Genomic DNA, 17,128 nt, shown 5'->3' with positions numbered 1-17,128 from the left:
AAAATAATAATATAATTAATTAATTCACATTTGATTGCTAGATAAGAAACACAGAAACACAATATTGATACTATTATTTTTATCTAATTGATAAGTAAATTCAGGGAAAATAATCTCTTAGTTCATTACTCATAAATTAACTACTTAATCTAAATCTATTTATCAGAAACGATTAAAGAATTATGATAAATTTTAGAACGCGATCAAATACATATCAGCCATATCAGTATTTGTTTCAATATTAGCAGATACGTGTTTTTATGTACCGTTATAAAATTTTACCACCAAATGAAATTTACATTGGAAAATTTTACTTTTCCTCTATCAGTGGCTAAGTGTTGACAACCTTGTCAAAATACGTCAACAAAATAATTTTTCAATATTTAAATAGGCCAAAAGGGCTTCAAAATTCTGTTATTTTACAGTAACAACACAATGGTTTAATAGCATATGCTGTGTTAATGCGTGAGTAATGATTTTACTTATATTAGTGCAGCCTAATTTGTTTCAATCTCTTCCAGACGCATAACAAAATCATGTCTCAAAATCCGTATGCTGTTTTCACTGACGACGAAACTTGTTTAACGATACGAAAGAACCAAACGATAATAACAAATGCATACGAAGGTATACCCGAAACCCTCATTCTTAATTTAATATGTTGGATAATTCTCTTACTGCTCTTTGCTGTCTTAAGAAACAGAGCCTGGGACTATGGCAGATTGGCTCTGGTTCATACGGAAAAATGGACCCAGTTATTTTACAAGAACACCGATGATGCCGTAGCTGTTGAAGAAACAAGCGGTGATGTCTCTCTTATGCCTGATACAGGGTGTTTATGGTTTCCCTCTATTTTTAAAATAACAAAAAGTAAGGTCTATGCAAGATGTGGCCCAGATGCTACACACTACTTATCCTTTCAAAAACATCTTCTAATTCTGTTCACTGTTATAACAGTATTTTCTATATGCATTGTACTGCCTGTAAATTTCCAAGGAACTTTAGAAGGTAATTCAACAACGTTTGGTCATACAACATTAAGTAATTTAGGACCCTCCTCAAATTTGTTATGGTTACATGTTATAGCAAGTTTATGTATGGCCCCTTTGGCTGTTCTAATAATGAGCAAAAGTTCAGGAAAAAGTCCAAGCAGTACTGCACTGTCCTCAAAAACTATTATGATTTCCCATATTTCTAAACTTCATCGGAACATCGAAGATATAAAAAATTATTTTACCGTTAGATATCCAGGAATCGAAATAATAGATATTCAGATTACATACAGAGTTAAGAAACTTATGGAATTAGAGAAAGACCGGAGGAAAATTCATGAAGCTAAGGTATATTGTTGTGAGAATGCTCATAATACAGACTTAAAAGTACAGCCGTATGGATGTATATGTTGTTGTCCATGGAAAACTGAAAATGCTATTGATTATTACACCAGCGAAGAACAAAAATATAATGATAAAGTTTTATCAGAAAGAAGAGATGCCTTGGCGCGTCCATTAGGCATTGCTTTTGTTACTTTTGCTACAGAAGAAATGGCACAGCATGTTATTAGATCATTCTCTGCTGATTCTTTAAGGCATTGGCATGTTGGGAGAGCTCCTACACCATCAGATATTAACTGGCAGAATTTGGAAATATCATCAAGAAATTGGTATTCTAAAGCAATTATAATTAACAGTGTTTTGTTTATAATTTTATTCTTCTTAACAACTCCAATTATTTTCGTTAATATTTTTAATCAACTATCTACAGCCCATGGAGATATATTAAATAAAATCAGTCCCTTGCTTTCTCAATTTTTACCAACACTGCTGCTATTGTCAATGTCTGCAGTCATGCCTGTCTTTGTAGCCTACTCAGATGAATGGATGTCCCACTGGACTAAATCCAAACAAAATCATGCCACAATGATCAAAACCTTTTGGTTTTTATTATTTATGGTTTTAATTTTACCATCTTTAGGGCTTACTAGTGCTCAAGCTTTTGTTGAGTGGTCCCTACAAACAAAAAATCAGACTGTCAGATGGAAATGCATTTTCCTAGCCGACAAAGGTGCATTTTTTGTTAATTATGTTATTACATCTGCCCTAATTGGTACAGCTTTAGAATTACTGAGATTTCCTGAACTAGCCATGTATGCCTTGAGGTTGTCCTGCATCAAATCTGTCGCAGAGAAGGCAACCATTCGTAAAGAAATCTTGTCCGAATTTCCTTTTGGAATACACTATGCATGGACCCTCCTAATATTTACAATCTGCACAGTGTACAGCTTAACTTGCCCCTTGATAACACCTTTTGGTTTACTGTATCTTAGCCTCAAACACTTGGTTGATAAATACAACATATATTATGTGTATAGACCTATCACTATGTCCAGTGAAGGTCAACAGATACATGCTGGTGCTGTAATAATGGTCAGGATAGCCATAATACTATGTCAAATGATTCTGGCAGCTTTTTTCTTCATAAGAGAGAGTGGAGGATTAAATTCGATGACTTTGGTCATGCTGTTGGGCATCTGTGTAACAATATTCTCTTTCTTCTTTGTCAGTCCTTATCCCTCGTGCAAGCGCGCTTCAGCATCAAAATCTCACTCAGCCGCAGTCAAAGAAGAATATATAGCTCCAGTTTTGTTGAGCTCTAGTAGCATAGAAAGTCATATAGATCGTGCATCGCCAACATTATATGGGGCATCCGCACAAGTTGTTATAATCCCAGAAACTGGATCAAGTAATGCGTAAAATAGAATTTTGCTTAAAGTTCTTTGGCTGTGACTTTCTATAAAGATGTGTTTCATACACTTGGTTACAAACGTTCTCTATTTTTGTTATAAATCTTATTGTTTTAAGAGTGGAAAATATATAAATTGAAATGTCTTAGCCAAGTAAATTATCTGTTGATATTTTTTAAGAATTTGATATATATCTAATATATATTTACTATTTTAATAGGTATTGATATGTACATGATTTCTATTAACACATGTAGATTTTAGCTAACACAGTATTTTTAATACCTATAAAAGAAATAGAAGATGAAATTGTACCTATGTATATTACAATAAGATTGCTCTATGTACTAATTGCTTTAATTAATATAAGATAATTTTACCAACGCAAATTTCAGTTCACATAAGGATTTTCTGTAACCGGTATAAATATTTTTAACTATCTGTGTATGTGTATATAAATAATATTTGGTAGATCAGTAATAAATTATTAGTAAGAAGTTATATTTTTTATATAATTGAAACCTTCTCGCTATTTTCTCAATAATTTTTACAGCAAAAATTAGTTTTTGAAGGAATATTATATATAGTTTCATTTATTAATTTAGGAAGAGGTAATAATACGAAACATACTGTAAAATAAAACATTTTAAATCTGGAATATATGTTTTAATGAAGTATAGAAAAATATTAAACAAAATAGGCAACCAGTAAAACAAGGTTTTGGTAATTTAAATTCATTAATTAAACATAAATCGTTGAAAAGCTCTTATAAAGGAATGAATATTCTCTTAACGTATACAATTTTTGATATAATAGTTAACAATAATACCCTTTGGAATATTCAAACTGTTGTTGAAAACATATTATATTTAACTAATTCAAGTTAACTTTGCTAAAAAAACACTCTAAATTAAATCCTTTATTAAATAATTAAATAAAACTCTCTTTATCCTATTATTATTTACTTCTTTAAGCAAAAATAGTAACAATACAATATATAGAAATACAAACATTACAATAGTATCACTGCACCATTGTTTTAGAAAATGAAAATATATAATCATTTATAAAAAAATCAAAAAAAGAAACTACTCCTTTAAGAAACATATATATATTTTTTTTGGTTTTGATTATTTACGTAAATATTTTGCATATCTATCCAATACGAAATAACTGGGTTAAATAATGGTGAATCTTAGGTGCATTTAATTTTCACAAATATACATACATATATGAAAAACGAAGTAAATAAACTACAAACTCAAAAATATGATATCCATAAATGTAAAAAGGTAAGAAGAAATATCAATATCAACGTTATTTGTAAATTTGGGATATACAGGGTGTGCCAAAAAGGTTTGTGATATATGGGAAAGAATCTCAAAGATAAAAAACTCTTTTGGCACATCATATATAATAATTATAATCTGTATATGATTACAAAACAGCATCATAAACTATATGTCATGTATAGGTAATGGAACTAGGAATTTTAGAGAACAAAGGCTCTTCAAAAAGGTTTCAAACGAAAATTACAAGACCGCTAGCAGTTAGGTTCTGGGGCTGAAGACAGGGTACTTGCATTAGGCGTGGCTGTTCCAGATCCATATATTCTATCTCCGTCGCAAATATACTTTCCAGACACAAATCTGCGTTTTACTAAAGACAAGCGATACCCTGCCCCTACCAGCTGGAAATCTATGCCAGATAACGTTGTCCCTTCGCAGTTAAATTGGGCACTGATGGTAGACGGACTGCCAGAACCATTTTCAACATCATACCTGGCCAACATCGATCCCACACCGTTATTTTCCGAATGTTGAGAGAGCTCAGTATATTTCCATAATATTCGATTGTTTTCTGTAGGCCTAAAAAGGTTTTAAAACTGTTCCATCGAGTATTATATACTTTTTTAACTGAACTTACCACTGAGCTTGAGGTTTAGATTGTATGTTTTTCAAACTACCCTCTATAGGTACTGCTACGTTTACATTTAAGAGGGGTGTAGGAGAGCTCATGGCATGCAAATTATATTTGTAATCTATCTTTAGATCAGTATGAAGATTGGTGCACTTCCAATAAGCGACAAGTTGCAACGGACAGGAGTTTGCACCTGGTTTAGATTTAATCTGAAATAGAGAAATACATGATTAGTTAAAATTATTTATTATTAATTTATTTATATGAATGTAGGCCTTAAATACGTTACCGAAGATGTATTACTGGTTACATAACTGTAGATTTACTTTTAATTCATTTTCCCGTTTCATTATATATTTTTAAAATATTATATTTAATTTATTTTAATAAATATAAATAGACTAATAAAAAATGTTCAGCTCCAACATTTTTTTACGTTTTAAAACAAAATTAGAAATTATCAATTCTAAAACTTAAATCGTTTTTTGATAGGTGGCGCTTCACACGATGTTCATTTGTTTTCCGCTAGGGCAGCCATCTTGGGCGTCCTTTCAAAAAACGAGTCTCTTTCTTAGTTATTACACGAGATTTTAGTGTTGAAACGTAACTAAAAGTCCAAATTTCGAGTGAAAAGCAAAGATTAATTGTCAAACTACGTTTTGTAATGTATGGGGTCACGAGAATCGCTATATTCGCTCTTGTATCGGTCGCGCCGCGACAAGGAATGGACGTAGGATAAGGATTTCCAATTATGTTGGATTTAGATAAGTTTATCATGGTTTTCGAGTCGTGTTAAACTTTGAAAAGTTCATCAGGACTTAAGAATTTATACCCTGAGCTGTGTTACCCCAAATGTTTGATTTTCGAGAGATGTGAGTGATGGAATCGTTTTTCTTGATCGGTATAATAAGCCATGGACCAATAATACTGCAGGAAACAACAAAAACATATTATAATTCTGTTAAAAATGTAAGTAAACTTGATAGAGAACTCTTTTGTCTCGCTTTATTGTTTTAATGTTCCAAACAGGTTGTTATACCTACTGTATTACAGAAATGTTTTATGATTAAGAGTTTAACTTTTTTTTATAATTGTTTTTCTTTTTTGCAGGGTATATGGTAATTATACTTAGCAGCCACATTGTATATTGCAGCCTGGTTCCGATTGGGCTTGATTTTGGGGATACCAGCAGGTGAACGGAGCATGTCATTTACAGGGAGGCACACAAAAGATAATGTTAGGTTTGTAATATTTTACTTGAAAAAAAAATGGTTAAAATGAATAAAAAAAATGAAATTCCTAAAATGTATCAAACTAAAGTATGGTTTCTGTTGTTTCAGGTTAGTGAGCATATAAGTGGTTCCTGTGCAAGAGATGCAGTTTTAGGTTTTTGAGGTTTTTTTTTCTTTCTTTTTTTTGTTGTTTCCTTCTTTTAATACATTTGAAAAAATCGCATTTTTTTAAAGTAAACTATCGCCATTCAATTTTCACAGCGAAAATTCTTTTAGAGGAGTGTCCTATTATTTAAAATAGCGAGAATAGTGTTAAGTTTAAGTGTAGTGTCAAGTGTTGAAGAGTTAAAAATGTATTGAAATGTACCTGATAAAACACTTACTTGGTATTTCAATATATCTACATTAAAGTATGAAGCACTAGGGTTTTGTTCTGATTGTTTCTTTAACAAGGAACTTAAAGCATTCATATTGAACTCCACTCCAATATACTCCGTCGAAGATTGTGCAGGGTCCCTGAAATTATTAATTCATAAAAAAATTAATGAAAATTTCAAAACTTACAGTGAAACAAGTTGAGTATTAGGCAAAACCGAAGACAACCTCTGAGTATTCTTAACTCTAAATATTAATTTTGCTGGATTTGGGTTGTTGGCTAGTATAGTAACGATTCCTGCTGGGAAGGACAACATCATTTCGCCTGACATCTTCACTTGGCATCTGGTTAAGTAAAGTTTTGATTAAAATTCAAATAATACACAACTAAAAAAACCTTTTTAAAAATACCTGGATTCATCGGCACCTCGGAAGTAAGTGTGAACGATCTCGTGGAAGGCTACAGCTAATGGAATGGTGTCTGCCATTCCAATGGTCAAAGGAGATGGACCCCTTGATACCCCAACAGGTACACAGGCCGTGCGGAATTCCAAGCTGTTAATACTGTCAGCTCGAGTAATACTGCTAGACTGCTGTTGCATCAATCCCCTGTTTGCTTCAGATCTACGCGATGGAGGTCGCGGTATAGACATGTATCCTGAGGTTGGAGTCGATGTCTGACGACTGGGTTGCTTGGTTGGTGGCTGAGGTAGTTCATTATCTTCAGAGAACAAATCTCCTAATTCTATTAACAGCATAAATAAGATTATTAGCCAGAGAAATACACAACAAGCATCCAAATTACAAACAACAAAAAAATGGATAACACAAACTGGAAAACCAATTGGCTATCGGAATGGGATATGTTGGAATAATGAAATAGGAAAAGAAACAGCTAATAGACAGGGTGCCTGAAAAAACTATTTTTTAAATACTTCTATTGAAATAAAATATTTTTTGACAAAAAACCTTTTTTATTTTTAAAGTTAAATAATAATTCTGAACAAGAATCGTGTGAATCTGAGTATGTTTTTTTAGTTAAATATGCTGTCAGTAGACCCCATGTTATCGCTACTTGCAACAGAGGAATCAGAGTGCTCTAAAAAGATGTAATAAGATTGGTCTTTGCCTTTATTTTTAAAAATTTTAAATTTAAAGTAAAATGACTTTGGCACCCATTTCATTTTAAAGAATGAAATCCATTAATACTAGATAGATACAAAAGAATAAGAATGTTGTAATTTTCAAAATGTTTATTTTGTTTTTTTTTGAAGAATTTCCATTAACATAAAAACTGGATAAAATTTTCTCACATTTATGTCAGCATGAGAAAAAACAATATGGCGATATTATTATATAACTTGGTAATATTTGAGGGGTAGTTTCATCTCGTTGGAATTTGACTTTCGAAAAATCCGCTTGCCATGATAAAGCAAAGCAAGAATTTCCATTAACATAAAAACTGGATCAAAGTTTCTCACATTTATGTCAGCATGAGAAAAACAATATGGCGATATTATTATATAACTTGGTAATATTTGAGGGGTAGTTTCATCTCGTTGGAATTTGACTTCCGAAAAATCCGCTTGCCAAAAATAAGCTTTTTACGTCAAGCAGTTTAAGCAGAATCGTGGTTAAGAAATTACCCAACTTTTGGAACACCCTGTATGATTTTTAAAAAATTTCAAAATACCTATGTAAAAAAAAAAACAAATAAATTATGCTTGTCCAAGCGTTTTCCCGAAAAACTAACGGTTTTTTAAATAACAAATATTGTAATATTTGAGGGGCGTTTTCACCCTCTTGGAATTTGAGATTCGAGAAACCCCTCCTTATCGAACCTCTACACCCCACAGTCAATCCGTTTACCAAAAATCAGCTTTAAACGTCAAGCAGTTTAAGCAGAATCGTGATTACTCAATGGTCATATTTTATGAAATACCCTGTATAAATTTATAAAAAATCTAAAAAAATGTAAAACAATAAAATAAAATATTTATATTACTCTACACCCTAAAGTCAATCTGTTTTCCAAAAATCAGCTTTTTACGTGAAGCGCTTTAAGCAGGATCGTGATTAATCAATGACCAGATTTTTCGAAACACCCTGTATACGTTTTTAAAAATCTTAAAATATGTAAAAAAAACAAAATAAAATATACGTGTTTAAGCGTTTTTTCGGAAACTTGACCGTTTTTAAATAAAAAATATTTTAATATTTGAGGGGTGGTTTCACCCTCTTGAACTGGAATTTCGAAAAATCCCTTCTTATCGAACCTCTACACCCTAGAATCAAGTGAGTGGTTTGAGCAGGATCGTGATTAATCAGTATGTCAGTCACTTCAGGATTTTATATATTAGAAGGATATTAGTATAAATTTGAAATACTTGTATCTGAAATAAGTCACATCTCTGATTAGAGATAATCAAAATATGTAAGAGAGGCTACAGCATAGCTGGAAATGATGATAATGACAATATTATATGTAAAACTAATGAAGAATCACCAAAAATATTATTAGACTTTAGTGTAGAGAACTGTACTTATAAATAATTCTTATAATTACATAAAGACTCTGACTTACCGGTATATTTGGATCCAACGGACAAAGTTGGCGAATTCAGAGCCAACTGAGATGGACTTTGAAGCGGTGCGTACGGATGTGAACTAGTTGGAGTGGAAGCATTGGACGCCGTTGGACTCTGAACGAAATTCAAGCCCAACAAATCGCTGCTGGGCTTCCCCAGCTGCTGGGAAACCGACTGAGACCTTTTGATGGTGTCCCCGTCCAAATTCTGTCCCCTAAATCCAAAAGATCCAGTCGGAGTGAGATAGATGTTGCCTACGGTGGCTCTGAGTTCATCCACCGACGCTGATATAGGCGCAGATCCATTATTGAGAGGCTTGATTTCAACGTGGATTTTCCTTTCGCGATCGTCATCTACGAACAAGGTGTAGGGCCGTTTATTTTGGTAGTAATCGACGAAAAAGGTTTTAAAGCAGCGCATCGCGAAAGTATAGGGCTCTCGGGTCTTGCCAAACTTTTATTTATATCACGGTAAAGAGCGTGCCTCAATTGGACCACTATTATGTCGTTAAATTTTTTTGCTACTCCAATAAAGACTTTAATAGGTACACGGTACTATTCTGAGGCGTGCTGGACAACAACTATTACGGCTAATAATAAAAGCCGATTTTTATTAGGAACTCTTTTTGTAAGAAAGCTTTTCAAACTGTATTGTTCGTTTCTATAAATCCTATCGCGAAAAAAGTTATTTATAAAAACATTTATTTCTTGTAAAATACCACTGGATACTAAATCAGAGCTGCAAGCTTACAGAAAACTTAAGTTTTTTTATTTAAAACATTTTAATGACTTAAGTCATTTGATTTTAAGTCATATTTCGAAAACTGACTTAAAATTTAAGTTATTTTCAAAATTATTTGGGATTTAAGCCTTTATTCCGGAATTTAAAAAGACCTAAGTCATTAAAAAAAGGTTTAATTTTTTTAAAAGATTTAAGTATTTTTAGATGAAATTTAAGCCAAAGAGTTTTGATATAGTTTTATGATAAATTTGACAACAACGACACTCGCTACCGTCATAGTATATTATAAGATTTAAATCATTTTGATTTTAGAAATGACTTGAGACTTAAGATTTAAGTCTTTTTAAAATTGACTTGTTGCAGCTCTGATACTAATATTACATAATAATATAATATTCTTGTAAATTTATAATAAATATAATAATAATTATTAATGTAATTATTTATAATAATTTATTCTTGTAAATATATAATATTCTTGTAAATTTCAAGTTCCTTGAACCTTGTACCGAAATATTCTTACATTAATTTTCTTGGGAGATTAGGTTCCGAAAACGCTGGATTATGTTTTATAAATTAAATCATAATTATTTATAATTAAATCATAATTACTTATAATTAAATTATAATTATTTAGAATTAAATTATAATTATTTATAATTAAAATTAATTATAATTAAAATTATAATTAATTATAAATAATTATAATTATTTACAAATAATTATAATTATTTATAATTAAATTATAATTATTTATAATTAAACTATAATTATATATAATTAAATTATAATTATTTATAATTAAATTATAATTATTTATAATAAAATTATAATTATTTATAATTAAAATTATAATTATTTATAATTAAAATTATAATTATTTAATTAAAAAGAGCCCCAAAACTTTTTTTTATTAATTTTACCTGTATCTGAGTCAGATGAAGAATAAAAACTACTCTTTTCGTTCCACGCGTGAGCCACTGTAGGTCTTATGACATAACCGTCTTCATCAACTTCTTGGTTGCCTGTGCTGACGGGCATTACAACCCTGTCGCTCTTTTGAGAATCGTCTTTTTCCTCCCTTCAACATGAACTCAAGAGATAAAAGGAATTTAAAAGAAAATAATTCTACGTACGCATCAGATTTTTCTTCTTTATTGCTTTGATTATCGATACTGTCCTTGGCCTGTTTCTTCTTCGACTTTTTCTGTTTGGCTTTGTCCCTCCTGCTACGCAAAAACCCTAAAAATGTTCTGTTTTTATCGAGAATACTTGGAGAACATCGGGAAAATGTATTTTAAAATGTGGTGTGAGGGTGAAGCACAAGTGGTGTGTTAAAATTGGGAAAATTTGCCAACAAAACGTCGAACAAAAATCTTAAACATAAACAGGTGGTTAAACTAAGACATTAACAAAATAAATGTGAACAGGATCTAAGCTTGATTACAGAATAAAGCATTCCCAGGCAATTTGGACACCCGCCACCAATACAAAACCAAATAATAATATATAAAATAAATAAATCCATCGACCAGTACCATAAGTAATTCTAGGAGTGCATGCGACATCTAATTTGGAATAAGTTAATTTTGAAATTAAAAAAAATCATTCCGCCCCTACCAAATAAAGTAAATTAAAGAGAATTGTTAAAAATAAATCAAGAGAAATATAGAGTGGTCTTTTAAATAAATTTCTATTCCTCTTTTATAAAAAGAAATTAAAGTTACAGGTTGTGAAATTAATAATTAAACTTAAAGCCCTGTATACACATAGCGTTAAATATTATATTAAAAAGTAAACTTACCAAATATAATTTAGATATATTAAAGCATCTCTAATAAGTGACTTTTAAAAATCTAATATTTTTGCATAGTTTCACAAAATAATGTAATTTTTCAAAATTGTTTAGGGATTATTACACTTAGCCAGGCGTGTTTTTGCTTTACAACTTCACAACAAACAATGCTATAATTGATAAAACAGCAAGTAAAACTTCCAGCGTGTACGCTGACCTTTACCAGTCTTGCCTGACAGTTAAATCGTTACGTGTAAAAGGGGCTTTAAGTAAACTAACTTTTTATTTTTTTTTACAATATATAGGGTGTTTCAAAAAATATGTGCTATCTCTCGTGGGGAAATTCCTCACGTAAAAATAAGATTTATTTTTCATATCAACAAGGGTCCGATTCTACTTAAATTATAATAAATTAAAAAAAAATGACCACCACTTTAGAAGACCTTATCCCCCTGTAGCTACGAAAATGAAAAATAAACCTTATTTTTACGAGAGATGGCACATGTTTTTTGAAACACCCTGTAAATACCCTACGTTTATTTATTTGATTTACCTCCAGAAATAGACTAAAAAAAATACTATTCACACTTCCCAGAACTAAAGACAAAACCCTAAAAAAAATGTTCTCTGTAGATGCATTAAAAAAAAGATAATAAACAAAACCTGGTATATTCTAGAATAGAAAATCAATAAAAGTGGCAACAAGAGTAAAAAATAATAAGAAATAGAGAGAGAAAAGTTAGATAGTTTTGAGATTTACACTTAGATCCGCGCTGAGAGTGGCGAGTTAACTGTTGGCCGCCCTCGGGACTTGTGGGGCTCGACGGTGCGCTGCAGGGGCCTGCTCTGCTTTCGCGAGAACCTAAAAAAGACAGCCCAAACCGAAAGTTAACTTTCAAACTGGTCTCTACTGCCACCTCGTATACTCATACGTTTTTTGTTCACTGAGTTTGAAACGTCTTCAATATTAAACCTTCTTTCAGAAAAATAATTTCGAATCTATATTAATTTTGTCAAAATACAAGTAGCGAATTTAGAGAGTGAGATACGGAGGCTCAATACATCAGACATAATTATATAGGGTGTTTGAAAACGTACCCTGTGAATTAGACATGAAGAGATTTAACAGGGAAGTTGTTCGACGAGAAGTTTTGGCATGTGTTGGCACTGTTTGGTCGCTATGACCGTTACCTTCTCTCTTGGATGATTTTGCACTGGTTGGTTCACTTTCTTGATTCGGAGAGATCACTGGCTCATCAATATCCATGATTCCTAAATGTATTTATTATAATACAGTCAATTTAGGAATTTGAGGAAAAATCATATTATATTTACCTGGTCTTTCCAGACCCGTCGATTTATTTTTCACAAATTGTTCCAGTAATTGATCGATCGTTAATTCTAAACACTGTTGCCGGAATTCTTTGTGAACTTTACCCATTTCGTCGTGTGTCCACTCCACAACGTCGGCAAAAGAATTTAAAAATTTTTTCATGTTCACCAAATGACTGACTTCAAGGTCTTGGAAGTTTTTTACGCTTAACGACATTTTTTTCTCAAAATCCTCTTTAATAGTGCTATATTTTTCTATGAAATTTTTATAATCTTCTTGTGCCTTTTTTAGCTTTTGCTCAGCTTTCTCTATATCTTTAGCTGAAGTGCTTTCTTTCCTTAACCTTTCTAGTTCTAAAAATCTTTGATTGTAAACATCTTTGGATTTTTGTACGTTCAGTGTTACATTTTGCATTGCTTGTACAACATCCAGTGTTCCAGATTCTTCTTCCTTTACCTTTAATAGACCCTCTCTTAGTACCTACTTAATATATAAATAGCATACTTACAGATTTATGTTTTTTGTGAAGATCGTCTGCATATTTGCCTACTTCTTTGACTAAGTCTGCTAATTTCTGCATGGTTTGGAAGTGTAAGGATGACAGCTTCTCTGCAGAAGCTTTTAAAACTTGCCATAGTGGAGCAAATGTTCCTTGTGAACAACAACTACCTGCTTGTTTTGCTAACTTTGTCAAGAGTTTTGAATTATTTTCTTCTATGTTTGACCTAAAAGATTTCTTAAATTAAAACAATAAAATAATGGCTTTGTGATTCTCAAGCACTGAACTGATTAACATTAATTTAAAAGGTAGAGCAACCTTCGGGTTAAATTTGCATCCATCTAGTACATATGTACGGTTGTTACAATTAGATCTCTTTATAAGGTTAACTATTCATCAGTTGTAATCTAGCTAATTGGTAATAAAAAAATGTACCTTTCCCTAACGAATTCTGCAAATTCTTTACTGGCACTTAAACCAAATTTCATGTTATGGTATAACACATCAAATCCATTGTTTTTTTCACCCTGTAAAACAGGAAATTACATAGTAATCAAGAGTATTTAATTAAATGTAACTTGTAGTATAAATTGTGCATATATCAAGCTTGTTAGTTCAAAATACTCACCCAAAAATAATCGTTAAAGTCAACTGTCATCATGATAAAATAATCATTCCAATATTATGTTTATATTATTTACAAAGTAAGCTAAAGGGCACATAACACGGTCAAACGGAAAAAAAGTAAACAAGTGTATTAGTGAAACATTCACAGCAAATGCACTTAACCTCCACCATCTAACTGACCCGTCTCATCCTACTGCTGCTGGTTTTGGCTCGTCGATCGTAGTAGTGATAATGGTAATAATATTTAGCAAATCAAATATATTGAAATGAATTATTTTCCTTCAGAGAACAGCACTTTTCTAAAACGTTTTAATTTTGATGGACAAGGGGGCGGATCCATTTAAAAATGTAATTTCCAAACTGCTAAGTGACAGTTTATATGTCACTATCATTTTCCTTACGTATAGGCAACCAGACATACTAATACAAATTATCGATATCGATATATTTGCACATTCCTATATTGTGCCACAACCCTGACAGCTACACGTCACTAAACCACCTCCAAATCTGACAGAAACGTGGCGGTGAGATTGTTTCGTGGCGATTTTTTCTATGAAACTTGTATTTTTGGGTTAATGAGATAGCTAGGTCTTATTTAATTCGTCAGTGAACAAGGTAAGATGAAAACAAATTACCCTTCTTTCATTATTAATAATTTTATTAAATAGCAATTATAGTATTTTCTGTTTTATATTTTAATTTTTGTTTTTTTCTAGAACATGATCAAGAAAATTGTGATTTTACTACTTGCTACTTTAGCATACTGTGCTGAAGAAAAGCAAGAAGAGAACCTGGGGGCCAGGCTACTAGTGTCTAAACAAATTCTTAATAGATACTTGGTTGAAACGAAAGATATTGAGGTGAAATACTCCATTCACAATATCGGGAAGGCACCAGCTGTAAATGTTCAATTAGTTGATAATGGATTCAATACTGAAGCTTTCGAGATTGTTGGTGGACATTTAAATACCAGGTTTCAGAGGATACCCCCAGAATCTAACTTTACTCATGTAGTTGTTGTTCGTCCAAAAAGATATGGTTACTTTAATTTTACTAGTGCTGAAGTTACTTACAGATCATCTGATGATATTAACGCCAAGGTTAGTAATGATAGAATTATTTTAAAGTGTATTTATTAATCGACTATAATTGTTTTTCATAGGTCCAAGTTTCTTACAGTAGTGAACCAGGAGAGGGCGGAATAGTAGCATTCCGTGATTATGACAAGAAATTCTCTGCTCACTATTGGGACTGGCTTGCATTTGCACTCATGACATCACCATCATTAGTGATTCCTCTTGCTTTATGGTTTAACAGTAAAAATACATATGAAAAACTAAATAAACCTACGAAGAAACACTGAAATTAGTTTATAATATTTATTTAATTCTGTTTGAGTGGATATGTGTGAAGTAATATAAAGAGTTGTCATAGAAATCTAAATAGTATATTACTGTTTTTTAATATGACAATTTAGAGAGACTATGTTCATCATTAAGATTATTTTGTTAATAAAGACAATTTCTTTAATATTAGTTTATTTTATTTTTATGAGATCAACACTTTCACGTTCTTTCTCGCATGGGCGATATACAGTGTGTCAGAAATAAGTGCAAATATTTTAACTGGTAGTATAGTTCGACCCCAGAAACACGCCCATGCGTTATTTTGCGCAAAAAAAAGTTGAAAAATTTATATTGACATTTTCCGGAAAATATTGAAGAACTTTTTGAGTACCACTGTACATTCTCTGGAAAATTGTTTTGTCACGATGTTAGCATTATTTGTTTAAAGTTAAATATCTCGGCTATTTTCAATTTATTTTAAAAATGGCAAATAGAAAAGATGAATCTTTTGACGATATCTACCACCCTTTAAAATCCTTGCGCTTATTTCTGACACACCCTGTATATTTAGTTATTCGCCACTGGCAACCAAATGCTAAATCTAAAGGCAGATTCTCACGACTCGTGTACTTGGCCAGTACGCCAATATTTGCGTACTTGGCAAGTATACTATCTTTGTAAACATTTTTTGCAACAAGCTTGACGCTCACGAGGCTCGACTAGTGACAAAAATAACTGCTCACAGATGGCAAGTACCGTACGATCGAGAAAAAAATGCGTCAGCGATGGCTATGAAATGAAGATCGCTGTCATTTTATATGTAAATTTCATATATATGGTAAATTTATACGGGAAATGTCATCGACTGTCATTTCCCAGCCAAATGGACGCCGTTTTTTTCGATCATACGGTATATGCCAATAACAAATGTTTGTACAAGTACACGAGTCGTCAGATTTGTAGGGTCACAGAGCTAAATGAAACCAAATTTTTACTATTGTACAGTGTGTTTATTAAACAACTGGCAGTGACGATACTATTATTTACAAACTTAATGACATACAGATACTAATCTAGTTTTATTCACATTTCAAGTATCTCAGATTTAGATCGAAAAATACTCTTTCAACAGACAGAACGCTTTAGGAAAGTCGAATTTATGGATAAACAAACGAGACAATACTAAAACAAAAATATTTTACTATGATATATATATGTGTTTATTAAATAACTGGCAGTGATGACGCTATGAATATTTACAATTAATAACATAAAACTTTAGCCTAGTCTTTATTCACAATTTTTGGATTTGCATCCAAAAATACTTTAAAAATTCAGTGTAAAGGTTTTTTACATAACTTCACAATTTAGATGACACCAATGAACATGCACTTTCAGTCGTAAAATCGTTTCATTTTTTTTATATTGTATATTGTAAAACTTTGGTGTTTTCTGGAAAAATAAAATAATTTAAACTCTAAATTTCTTGTTAAAATTCAAAAAAAATGACTTTGGCTAAAACAAAAAGGCAGACAGGCACAATTTTGCTACTTCTTGTAATACAGCTAACTCACAGAAAAATACCTGCATATGACCAAAAAGTTTTTAAATGCTGTAAATCATTTTAGAACTTTGAATATGTACAGTTAAATAAATACACAAAAATTGTATTAAAGGAACTTTTTGGGCATATACATATGGTTAGTTAACGGTACTACAGTTAATAAGGGAGAAGGCACGTGACATGGGCATTTTCAATTAACTTATTTAAAGGCAGTTAGTTTAAAATTATAAATTAGACTATTCAGAAAAAATCCATTTACCATAACCATGCTCCATGAAACGAAATTTAAAATATTTAGGTAAGAACGATTTTTTTCTGAAATAATATCGTTTTGGTTGATAAAAAAAGAATTTGACAGTGGA

The 17,128-nt window shown here is 31.5% G+C and overlaps 3 protein-coding genes across 6 annotated transcripts; 2 read left to right on the top strand and 1 right to left on the bottom strand.

The window, feature by feature from the left end:
- The first annotated feature begins 201 nt into the window (after positions 1–201).
- On the top strand, positions 202–3,240 carry LOC115880440 (CSC1-like protein 2). The gene is made up of 2 exons (XM_030897646.1): positions 202–465; positions 522–3,240. The coding sequence occupies exon 2, from the start codon at positions 537–539 to the stop codon at positions 2,751–2,753; it is 2,217 nt and encodes a 738-aa protein (XP_030753506.1). The 5' UTR covers positions 202–465; positions 522–536; the 3' UTR covers positions 2,754–3,240.
- A 154-nt stretch (positions 3,241–3,394) lies between these two features.
- LOC115880439 (F-BAR domain only protein 2) lies at positions 3,395–14,219 on the bottom strand. 4 transcript variants are annotated; one of them, XM_030897642.1, is made up of 14 exons: positions 13,855–14,219; positions 13,662–13,753; positions 13,236–13,452; positions 12,730–13,183; positions 12,493–12,666; positions 12,155–12,256; positions 10,736–10,841; positions 10,523–10,680; positions 8,855–9,211; positions 6,682–7,015; positions 6,460–6,615; positions 6,279–6,411; positions 4,670–4,872; positions 3,395–4,611 (listed from the first exon to the last, which is right to left on the bottom strand). In XM_030897642.1, exons 1-14 carry the CDS (start codon positions 13,885–13,887, stop codon positions 4,287–4,289), a joined length of 2,844 nt encoding a protein of 947 aa, XP_030753502.1. In that variant the 5' UTR covers positions 13,888–14,219; the 3' UTR covers positions 3,395–4,286. The 4 variants fall into 4 exon arrangements, with proteins under 4 accessions (XP_030753502.1, XP_030753503.1, XP_030753504.1 ...); XM_030897643.1 differs by having other exon boundaries at positions 14,034–14,219; XM_030897644.1 differs by lacking the exon at positions 12,155–12,256.
- A 126-nt stretch (positions 14,220–14,345) lies between these two features.
- LOC115880441 (translocon-associated protein subunit beta) lies at positions 14,346–15,388 on the top strand. Its single transcript, XM_030897647.1, has 3 exons — positions 14,346–14,471; positions 14,573–14,956; positions 15,019–15,388. The coding sequence occupies exons 2-3, from the start codon at positions 14,576–14,578 to the stop codon at positions 15,217–15,219; spliced, it is 582 nt and encodes a 193-aa protein (XP_030753507.1). The 5' UTR covers positions 14,346–14,471; positions 14,573–14,575; the 3' UTR covers positions 15,220–15,388.
- Positions 15,389–17,128: the final 1,740 nt, after the last annotated feature.

The sequence above is a fragment of the Sitophilus oryzae genome, unplaced genomic scaffold (genome assembly GCF_002938485.1).
Source record: "Sitophilus oryzae breed Bouriz unplaced genomic scaffold, Soryzae_2.0 scaffold_1623_pilon_pilon, whole genome shotgun sequence".
NCBI classification, from domain to species: Eukaryota; Metazoa; Arthropoda; class Insecta; order Coleoptera; family Curculionidae; genus Sitophilus; species Sitophilus oryzae.
This window is presented reverse-complemented; position numbering and strand designations above follow the sequence as displayed.

Coding starts and splice junctions, on each gene's coding strand:
- LOC115880439 (XM_030897642.1), bottom strand. CDS start 13,887: ATGATGACAGTTGACTTTAACGATTATTTTTGG. Junction 4,873..6,278: donor TAGATATATTGAAATACCAA/GTAAGTGTTTTA, acceptor TCTCTATTTCAG/ATTAAATCTAAACCAGGTGC. Junction 4,612..4,669: donor TCTAAACCTCAAGCTCAGTG/GTAAGTTCAGTT, acceptor AAACCTTTTTAG/GCCTACAGAAAACAATCGAA.
- LOC115880441 (XM_030897647.1), top strand. CDS start 14,576: ATGATCAAGAAAATTGTGATTTTACTACTTGCTACTTTAGCATACTGT. Junction 14,957..15,018: donor CTGATGATATTAACGCCAAG/GTTAGTAATGAT, acceptor TGTTTTTCATAG/GTCCAAGTTTCTTACAGTAG.
- LOC115880440 (XM_030897646.1), top strand. CDS start 537: ATGTCTCAAAATCCGTATGCTGTTTTCACTGACGACGAAACTTGTTTA.